General features: G+C 41.7%; 1 protein-coding gene across 1 annotated transcript in view; it reads left to right on the top strand.

Annotated features, from left to right (window-relative positions):
* Positions 1–10,165, top strand: part of STARD9 (StAR related lipid transfer domain containing 9) — a 125,964-nt gene that overhangs the window by 109,716 nt on the left and 6,083 nt on the right. The window contains 3 exon segments of the mRNA XM_089906250.1: positions 16–213; positions 628–811; positions 1,177–1,314. Coding sequence (XP_089762376.1) covers positions 16–213; positions 628–811; positions 1,177–1,314 — 520 coding nt within the window.

Here is a 10,165-nt window from a genome sequence, read left to right as displayed (position 1 = left end):
CACGTTCTGTCTCAGGCCGGAACGCACCGCAGATAACCTCTGGAGGGAGCGGGCTGAGCGACTTCAAAACTTCCGCGGGACGCAAAGCCTCAGCCCCCAGAAACAACTGAGCTTCCCATTCAACCGGGATCTCCCCACCTGGGCCTTTGACTTGCCCAGCAGGCGCCGAGAATACCTGCAGCAGCTGAGGAAGGATGTTGTGGAGACCACCAGGTATGGTGGACCCAGAACCCTGTGGGGAACAGGCTCTGGGTGGGGCGAGTGTGGGGAGCAGGGCCTGGATTTGAGCGTCCTGGACACCGGAGGCTGCAGCTTCCTTTGCCAGGAGCGACTCCAGGAGTGGGTCCTGCGTGACTGTGGGCAGTCGGCGGCGGCTGTGGAGACTGAGGCAAAGGGAAAGAGGAGGGTTTGGGAGGGAGCGGCGGATGGGGTGGGGGTGGATAGAGGAGCCGTGCCATGCTATGTAAGACTGCAGGCCTGAGCCTCGGGGTGTTTGTAAGACCACACCCGAAGGCCCTGTGGGCAAAGAGAGGATGGGTCCTTCAGGAAGGTGGTGTTGAGCGGGCCTGGGCCATCGCCCACTCACCATGTTAGAAGGCATCTCTCCAACCCTCTGGTCTTCCCCAGGAGCCCACGGTCAGTGTCAAGGTCTCCTCACCCACCCTCTGACATAGAGCTGATGCTACGAGAATACCAGCGGGCCCGTGAGGAGGCCAAGGTGGAGATTGCCCGTGCCCGGGCCCGACTGCGGGAGCAGACTGAACAGGAAAAGCTGAGAATCCGCCAGCAGATCGTCTACCAGCTGCTGCGGGTGGGGAGTGGGGCAAGCCTCTGATTTCAGGATAGGCTCGGAGCCCGGGGCAGACCAGGGCTGCCTCTGAGTCTTGGGACTTAGAATTTGGAGGAGGGCGTCGGGCCCCTGGTGCCAGCTCAAAGCTGCTTCACTCTCTATTTTCATGCCATCCTCATCAGACCAGCTCCCGTCCCCAGGCCAGAGTCTGGGAGGAAGCGGCTTGTGTATATAGTTGGGGTGGGGATGGGGGAGGCATGGGGGTATGAGGCTGAGGCAGGAGGCAGTGGGAGGTGACGGGAACTGGGGAGGTGAAAAGGGGTGAAAGTGAGGGTGGGAAGTGAGGGTGCACCTGGAGCTGGTTGACAGTAATCTGTCCTTCCCAGGAAGAAGAAAAGCTACACACCCTGGCCGCCTCAAGCTCTTGGTGCACCAGCTCCAACGGAAGTCTCTCCTCTGGTGTCACCTCTGGCTACAATAGCAGCCCGGCCTTGCCAGGCCAGCTCCAGTCCCCAGACAGTGTGGTGAGTAGGCAAATGCAAGCATGAATCGGGCCGGGAGCACCCTGGCAAGAGTTTGGGAGGAAGTTCTGCCTCCTGGAGGCCACTGCTGACATGAGCCCTTCTCCTGTACGATGGCCTTTGTCTTCCCTGTGGTTTTTGTCTCCCCTCCCTGTTTACTCATTCATTCATTCAACAAGTGTTTATTTTGTAGGCACTATTTTAGGCACTGAGCAAAATTGTTCTTGTTCTTAAACAGATTATTAGAGGGATAAATATTAAACAGCTTATTTTATTATTTAATTATTGTTGCAGTAGTTTCTGTGAAGAAGGGGTGCTAAGCCGGATGAAACAGGGACCTGACCTAGTCTGGAGGATCAGCAAAGATGCTCTGAAGAGAATGTGTTTAAACTGAGACTGGAAGGCCGAGAGGTAGTTAACTCAGTAAAAGTTGGTGTCTGGAGATATGTGGGGGGGCAGGAGAATAGCCTTCCAGGCAGAGGGCCCAGCAAGTGAGGGAGGAGGAGTTGGGGGAACTAAAAGAAGGTTAGTGTGGCTGGAATGTAAAGAGTGAGATGGAAGAATCACAGGAGAAGGGACTAGAAAAGGCAAGGTTGTGTAGATGCTATTGAAAATTCTGGCTGCTTTCTAATCTATCTGATCATGTTACTTCTCAAAGCTGCTGACAAGCTTTTTAGTGGGGAGGAGAATGACGAGCTTGCCAGAGAAGTGGCAAGAGCAGCCCTGGGTAGACCCGCTCACGACCTTGGCAAAGCCGAGTGAGAGACGACAGTTGCTTGGCTCAGGGCACCGCCTGAGTGGAGGAGCAGATGTGGATGCGCTGGCTAGAGCGTCCACAGGATGCAGGGGCCGATTGGAAGTTGGAGGCTGGAAGCAGGAGGAGTCAGAACCACATGCACTTTGGGCTTGAAGGGCTGGTGATGTCCATGTGACGAAGAGCCCTGAAGGGGGCAGGTTTTGAGGGGAAGATCATGAGTCTAGTTTGGTATTTACCAGGTTGAAAGTGCTTGTGAGAAATGCAGGGGAGCAGCTGGAAATCAGGCAGTTGGGATCCAGATCTGGAGCTCAGAGGTAAGATCTGGCTGGGGATATAAAATCTGAAATTCCTTTTATAAGCAAAACTTCACATAGTAAAAAAAAAAAAAAAAAAATCATATTCAAACAGTAGCAAAAGACATAGAATGTCAAGTGCATTTTTCAGTCTTTTTGCCTCCCCAGAACCAGTTTGGTGTATATTTCCAGAGATAGTCTGCACATCTATAAGGAAATGTGTATCTTTTGAGAATATGTATATCTTTTTTACAATAGTGCGTTAATTTCTGCTGTATAGCAAAGTGATTCAGTTATACATATACGTACATTCCTTTTTTTATATGCTTTTCCATTATGGTTTATCATAGAATATTGAATACAGTTCCCTGTGCTATACAGTAGGACCTTGTTGTTCCCATTATTCTTCTTTTTCTGACCCTGTAGTGTATTCTTTTTTTAATTTTTATTTTATATTGGGGTATAGTTGATTTACAATGTTGTGTTAGTTTCAGGTGTATAGCAAAGTGGTTCAGTTATACATATCATTCTTTTTCAGATTCTTTTCCCATATAGGTTATTAGAGAATATTGAGTAGAGTTCCCTATGCTATACAACAGGTCCTGGTTGATTATCTATTTTATATATAGTAGTGTGTGTATGTTAATCCCAACCTCCTACTTTATCCTTCCCCCCTGCCCCACCTTTCCCCGTTGGTAAACATGTTTGTTCTCAAAGTCTGGGAGTCTCTTTCTGTTTTTGTAAATAAGTTCATTTATGGGGCTTCCCTGGTGGCGCAGTGGTTGAGAGTCCGCCTGCTGATGCAGGGGACACAGGTTCGTGCCCCGGTCCAGGAAGATCACACATGCCGCAGAGCGGCTGGACCCGTGAGCAATGGCCGCTGAGCCTGCGCGTCCGGAGCCTGTGCTCCGCAACAGGAGAGGCCACAGCAGTGAGAGGCCCGTGTACCGCAAAAAAAAGAAAAAAAAAAAAGTTCATTTGTATCATCTTTTTGGATTGCACATATAAGTGATATCATATGATATTTGTCTTTCTCTGTCTGACTTACTTCACTTAGTATGATAATCTTTAGGTCCATCCGTATTGCTGAAAATGGCATTATTTCATTCTTTTTTATGGCTGAGTAACATTCCATTGTATATATGTACCACATCTTCTTGATCCATTCATCTGTTGATGGACATTTAGGTTGCTTCTATGTCTTGGCTATTGTAAATAGTGCTGCAATGAACAATGGGGTGTGTGTATATTTTCAAATTATGGTTTTCTCCAGATATATGCCCGGGAGTGGGATTGCTGGATCATATGGTAGTCTTATTTTTAGTTTTTTAAGGAACCTCCATACTGTTCTCCATAGTGGTTGTACCAATTTACATTCCCACCAACAATGTAGGAGGGTTCCTTTTTCTCCACACCTTCTCCAGCATTTGTTATTTGTAGACTTTCGGATAATGGCCATTCTGACGGGTGGGAGGTGATATCTCCTTGTAGTTTTGATTTGCATTTCTCTAATATCTATATTGAGCATCTTTTCAATATCTATATTGAGCATCTTTTCATGTGCTTTATGGCCATCTGTATGTCTTCTTTGGAGAAATTGCTATTTAGATCTTCTGCCCATTTTTTGATTGGGTTGTTTGTTTTTTTGATATTGAGCTGTATGAGCTGTTTGTATATTTTGAAGATTAATCCCTTCTCAGTCTCTTTGCTTGCAAATATTTTCTCCCATTCTGTGGGTTGTCTTTTTGTTTCTTATGGTTTCCTTTGCTGTGTAAAAGCTTTTAAGTTTAATTAGCTACCATTTGTTTATTTTTGTTTTTATTTTCATTACTCTGGGAGGTGGGTCCAAAAAGATATTGCTGCAATTTATGTCAAAGAGTGTTCTGCCTGTGTTTTCCTCTAAGAGTTTATAGTATCCAGTCTTAAATTTAGGTCTTTAATCCACTTTGATTTATTTTTGTGTATGGTGTTAGAGAATGTTCTAATTTCATTATTTTACCTGTAGCTGTCCAGTTTTCCCAGCACCACTTATTGAAGAGACTGTGTTTTCTCCACTGTATATTCTTGCCTCCTTTGTCATAGATTAATTGACCATAGGTGCATGGGTTTATTTCTGGGCTTTCTCTCCTGTTCCATTGATCTGTATTTCTGTTTTTGTGCCAGTACCATACTGTTTTGATTACTGTAGCTTTGTAGTATAGTTTGAAGTCAGGGAGCCCGATTCCTCCAATTCAGTTTTTCTTTCTCAGGATTGCTTTGGCTATTTGGGGTCTTTTGTGTTTCCATACAAATTTTAAAATTTCTTGTTCTAGTTCTGTGAAAAATGCCATTGGTAATTTGATAGGGATTGCATTGAATCTGTAGATTGCCTTGGGTAGTATAGTCATTTTGACAGTATTGATTCTTCCAAGAACATGGTATATCTTTCCATCTGTTTGTGTCATCTTCGATTTCTTTCATCAGCATCTTATAGTTTTCAGAGTACAGGTCTTTTGCCTCCTTAGGTAGGTATATTCCTAGGTATTTTATTTTTGTTGCAGTGGTAAATGGGAGTGTTTCCTTAATTTCTCTTTCTGATCTTTCATTGTTAGTGTATAGAAATGCAGCAGATTTCCATGTATTAATTTTGTATCCTGCAATGTTACCAAATTCATTGATGAGCTCTAGTAGTTTTTTGGTAGCATCTTCAGGATTTTCTATGTATAGTATCATGTCACCTGCAAACAGTGACAGTTTTACTTCTTTTCGAATTTGTATTCCTTTTATTTCTTTTTCTTCTCTGATTGCCATGGCTAGGACTTCCAAAACTATGTTGAGTAAGAGTGGTGAGAGTGGACAACCTTGTCTTGTTCCTGATCTTAGAGGAAGTGCTTTCAGCTTTTCACCATTGATTATGATGTTAGCTGTGGGTTTGTCATATATGGCCTTTATTATGTTGAGGTAGGTTCCCTCTATGCCCACTTTCTGGAGAGTTTTTATCATAAATGGGGTTGAATTTTGTCAAAAGCTTTCTCTGCATCTATTGAGATGATAATATGGTTTTTATTCTTTAATTTGTTAAAATGGTATATCACACTGATTGATTTGTAGATATTGAAAAATCCTGTATCCCTGGGATAAATCCCACTTGATCATGGTGCGTGATCCTTTTACAATTCTATTGTTGGATTCAGTTTGCTAGTATTTGTTTAGGATTTTTGCGTCTATGTTCATCAGTGATATTGGCCTGTAATTTTCTTTTTTTGTGTTGTCTTTGGTTTCGGTATCAGGGTGATGGTGGACTCATAGAATGAGTTTGGGAATGTTACTTCCTCTGCAATTGTTTAGAATAGTTTCAGAAGGATAGGTGTTAATTCTTCTCTACATGTTTGATAGAATTCACCTGTGAAGGCATCTGGTCCTGGACTTCTGTTTGTTGGGAGTTTTTTAATCCCAGTTTCAATTTCAGTAATTGTGATTGATCTCATATTTTCTGTTTCTTCCTGGTTCAGTCTTGGAAGATTGTACCTTTCTAAGAATTTGTCTGTTTCTTCCAGGTTGTCCCTTTTACTGGCATATAGTTCCTTGTAGTAGTCTCTTATGATCCCTTGTATTTCTCTGGAGTTAGTTGTAACTTCTTTTTTTTTAATCAGTTATTTTTGGCTGCATTGGGTCTTCGTTGCTGTGCTGCACGTGGGCTTTCTATAGTCGCAGGAAGCGGGAGCTACTCTTCGTTGCGGTGTGCGGGCTTCTCACTGCGGTGGCTACTCTTGTTGCGGCGCACAGGCTCTAGGTGCGTGGGCTCAGTAGTTGTGGCTCAGGCTCTAGAGTGCAGGCTCAGTAGTCGTGGTACACAGGCTTGGTTGCTCCGCGGCATGCGGGATCTTCCCAGACCAGGGCTCGAACCCGTGTCCCCTGCATCGGCAGGCGTACTCTCAACCACTGCGCCACCAGGGAAGCCCCATTGATCTTTTCTGTTGTTTTCTTCGTCTGTTTCATTTATTCCTGCTCTCATCTTTATGATTTCTTTCCTTCTACTAACTTTGGGTTTTGTTTGTTCTTCTTTCTCTTGTTGCTTTAGGTGTAAGTTTAGGTTGTTTATTTTTCTTGTTTCCTGAGGTTACATTGTATGGCTATAACTTCCTTGGCATTCCTTGGCTTGTAACTGTATCACTCCAGCCTTTGCCTTTGGCATCACGTGGCTTCTCCCTGTGTGTCTCTGTGTACCTGTGTCTTCGTGTGGCCTTCTTATAAGGACAGCAGTCATTGGATGTATGGCCCACTCTAATCCAGTGGGACCTCATCATAACTTGATTGCATCTGCAAAGACCCTATTTCCAAATAAAGTTACATTTACAGACAGCAGGAGTTAGGACTTCAACATATCATTTTTGGAGGACAATAATTCACCCCACGACAAGGGCTCATCCACTTGTAGCATGTATCAGAATTTCATTCCTTTTTATGGCTAATAATATCACATTGTGTGACTGTCACATTTCTTTGTCTGTTCATCAGTTGATGGACATTTAGGTTGTTTCCACTTTTTGCCTATTATGAACAATGCTGCTGTGAACATTAATGTACAAGTTTTTGTGTGGACATGTTTTCACTTCTCTTGGGTTTTACCTAGGAGTTGGACTGAGATCATAGGGTAACTCTGTTTCACCACTTGAAGAACTGCCAGCCTGTTTTTCAAAGTGGCTGCACTATTCTGCAGTCCCATCAACAGTATATAAGCAATGTATTTCTCCACATCCTAGCCAACACTTGTTATTATTCATCTTTTAAATTATATTCATCCCAGTGGGATCTCAGGTGGTACCTCATCGTTTGCATCATCCTGATGGTTAATGGTGTTGAACTTTTCATGTGCTTATTATAAATTTATAAATTTTTTTTAGAGCAATGTCTTTTCCCATTTTTTGTCCATTTTCTAATTGGGTTGTCTTTTTATTAAGGCAAAGAGTTCTTTATATATTCTAGTATAAGTCCCTTATCAGTTATATGATTTATAAAAAGTTTCTTTATTCTGTGTGTTGTCTTTTCACTTTCTTGATGGTGTCATTTGAAGCACAAAGTTATAAATTTTGATCATGTCTACTTTAATTTTTTTCTTCTGTTGCTTGTGCTTTTGGTTTCATATCTAAGACACTCTTGCTCAATCCAAGGTCACAAAGATTACGCCTATATTTTCTTTTAGTAGTTGTATAGTTTTAGTTCCTACATTTGGGTCTTTGATCTGTTTTGAATCAATTTTTGTATATAGTGAGAATTAGGGATCACATTTCTTTCTTTTGCACGTGGATATCCAGTTGTCCCAGCACCATTTGTTCAGACAGATAATCTTTTCTCCCATTGAATTGTCTCAGCACCCTAGTCAAAGATTAACTGACCATAGATGTGTGGATTTATTTCTGGACTCTTAATTCCATTCCATTGAATTATATATCTATCCTTAGGCCAATACCACACCGTCTTGATAACTGTTTAGGTTTGTGGTAGATTTTTTTTTTTTTTTTCAGTACACGGGCCTCTCACTGTTGTGGCCTCTCCTGTTGTGGAGCACAGGCTCCGGCCGCGCAGGCCCAGCGGCCATGGCTCATGGGCCTAGCCGCTCCGTGGCATGTGGGATCCTCCCGGACCGGGGCACGAACCCGTGTCCCCTGCATCGACAGGTGGACTCTCAACCACTGTGCCACCAGGGAAGCCCCTGGGTTTGTGGTAGATTTTGAAATCAAGAAGTATATATCTTCCAACTTTGTTCTTTTTCAAGATTGTTTTGGCTATTCTGTGTCCCTTGACTGTACATATGAATTTTAGGGATAATCTTTTCAATTTCTGAAAAGTCAGCTGGGATTTTGATTGGGATTGCATTGAACCTATAGATCAATTTGGGGAGGGTTGCTATCTGAACAATATTAAGTCTTTCAATTCACGAACATGGGATATCTTTTCATTTATTCGGGTCTTCTTTATTTTCAACAATGTTTTATAGTTTTCAGAGTATAAATTTTTCGTGTTTTTTTTTGTTGTTGTTAAATTTATTCCTAACTATTTTATTCTTTTTGATGCTATTATAAATGGGCTTGTTTCCTTAATTTCCTTTTTGGTTTGCTCATTGCTACTATACAGAAATACAGTTGATTTTTGTATATTGATGTTGTCTCCTGTACTCATTTACTAGTTCTAATACTTTATTTTATTAGACTCCTTAGGTGATATGACCTTGTATATAGAATATCTGATCTTTTGTTGTTGTTTTCTTGCCTAACTGCCCTGGCTAGAATCTTGAGTACCATGTTAAATAGAGAAGTGGTGAGAGCAGACGTTGTTGTCTTGTTACTGATTTTAGGAGAAAACCATCCAGTTTTTACTATTAAGTATGTTAGCTGTGGGGTTTTCGTACATAATCTTTATCAAGTTGAGGAGATTTCCTTCTAGTCCTAGCTTATTGCTTTTATCATGAAAAGGTGATGGATTTAAATACTTTTTCCTGTATCTATTGAGATGATCATGTGGGTGTTTTCCTTTGTTCTATTAATATATTACATTGATTTTTCTATGTTGAACTAACTTTGTGTTCCTGGGATAAATCCCACTTGGTCATGGTATATATCCTCTTTATATGTTGCTAGACTCAGTTTACTAGTTATTTTGCTTAGGATTTATTTGTTTAAATGCACAGGGATATTGGTCTATAGTTTACTTGATGTCTTTGGTTTTATCAGGGTAATCTTGGCCTCATAGAATGAGTTGAGAAGTGTTCCCTCCTCTATTTTCGGAAGAACTGTGAAGAGCTGGTGTTAATTCTCCTCTAAATGCTTGGTAGATTTCACTAATGAAGCTATCCCATCTTGAAATTTTCTTTGTGGGAATTTAAAAAATTTTTTGATTACTAAATTTACTTATTAAATGTCTATTCAGATTTTCCATTTCTTCTTGAGTCAGTTTCAGTAGTTTGTATCTTTTTAGGAACTTGTCCATTTCATCTGAGTTACCTAATTGTTGGCATGTAGTTCATAATATTCATTTTTTTTCTTTTTCATAGATGTAAATATCTGAAGTTAAAACTTTCCCTCTGAGCACTGCTTTAGTTGTATCCCACAAGTTGTGAGATATATATAGATATAGACACAGATATAGATATATATCTGTATATAATCTTTGCTTTATAGTAATTTTGAAATTTCAGCTTGTATTTCTTCTTTACCCAATTGTTGTTAAGAGTTTTTCAAAACTTTTTGGTAGAAAGGCCATGTTTTCTGATTTTGTTATTTTTTTTAAGGGAACTTTATTTTTATTTATTCATTTTTGGCTGCATTGGGTCTTCGTTGCTGTGTGGGCTTTCTTGAGTTGCAGCGAGTGGGGCTGTGTCTTCATTACGGTGTGTAGGCTTCTCATTATGGTGGCTTCTCTTGTTGCGGAGCATGGGCTCTAGGCACACAGGCTTCACTAGCTATGGCACGAGGGCACAGTAGTTGTGGCTCGCAGGCTCTAGAGCACAGGCTCAGTAGTTGTGGTGCACAGGCTTAGCTGTTCCACGGCATGTGGGATCTTCCCAGACCAGGGCTCAGACCCGTGTCCCCTGCATTGGCAGGTGCATTCTTCTTTTTTTTTTTTGGCAGGTGCATTCTTAACCACTGTGCCACCAGGGAAGCCCTGTTACTAATTTTTAAGTTTGCCATGTGTTGAGAGAATGTATGATTTCAGAGAAAGTAAAATTTCTTTTTTTTTATATTTGAGGGTTTTGGTCATGAATATTCCATTGGCTTCTAAAAATCTTGTTTAACTTCTTTGTGGTCTGTGTTTTCCTTGCTTTGGG

The sequence above is a fragment of the Delphinapterus leucas genome, chromosome 2, assembly GCF_059928025.1.
Source record: "Delphinapterus leucas isolate spDelLeu-1000000601 "Yukka" chromosome 2, BTC_Dleu_Yukka2, whole genome shotgun sequence".
Classification (NCBI taxonomy): domain Eukaryota; kingdom Metazoa; phylum Chordata; class Mammalia; order Artiodactyla; family Monodontidae; genus Delphinapterus; species Delphinapterus leucas.
The sequence above is the reverse complement of the archived record's forward strand: the minus strand, read 5'-3'. Positions and strand labels throughout refer to the sequence as shown.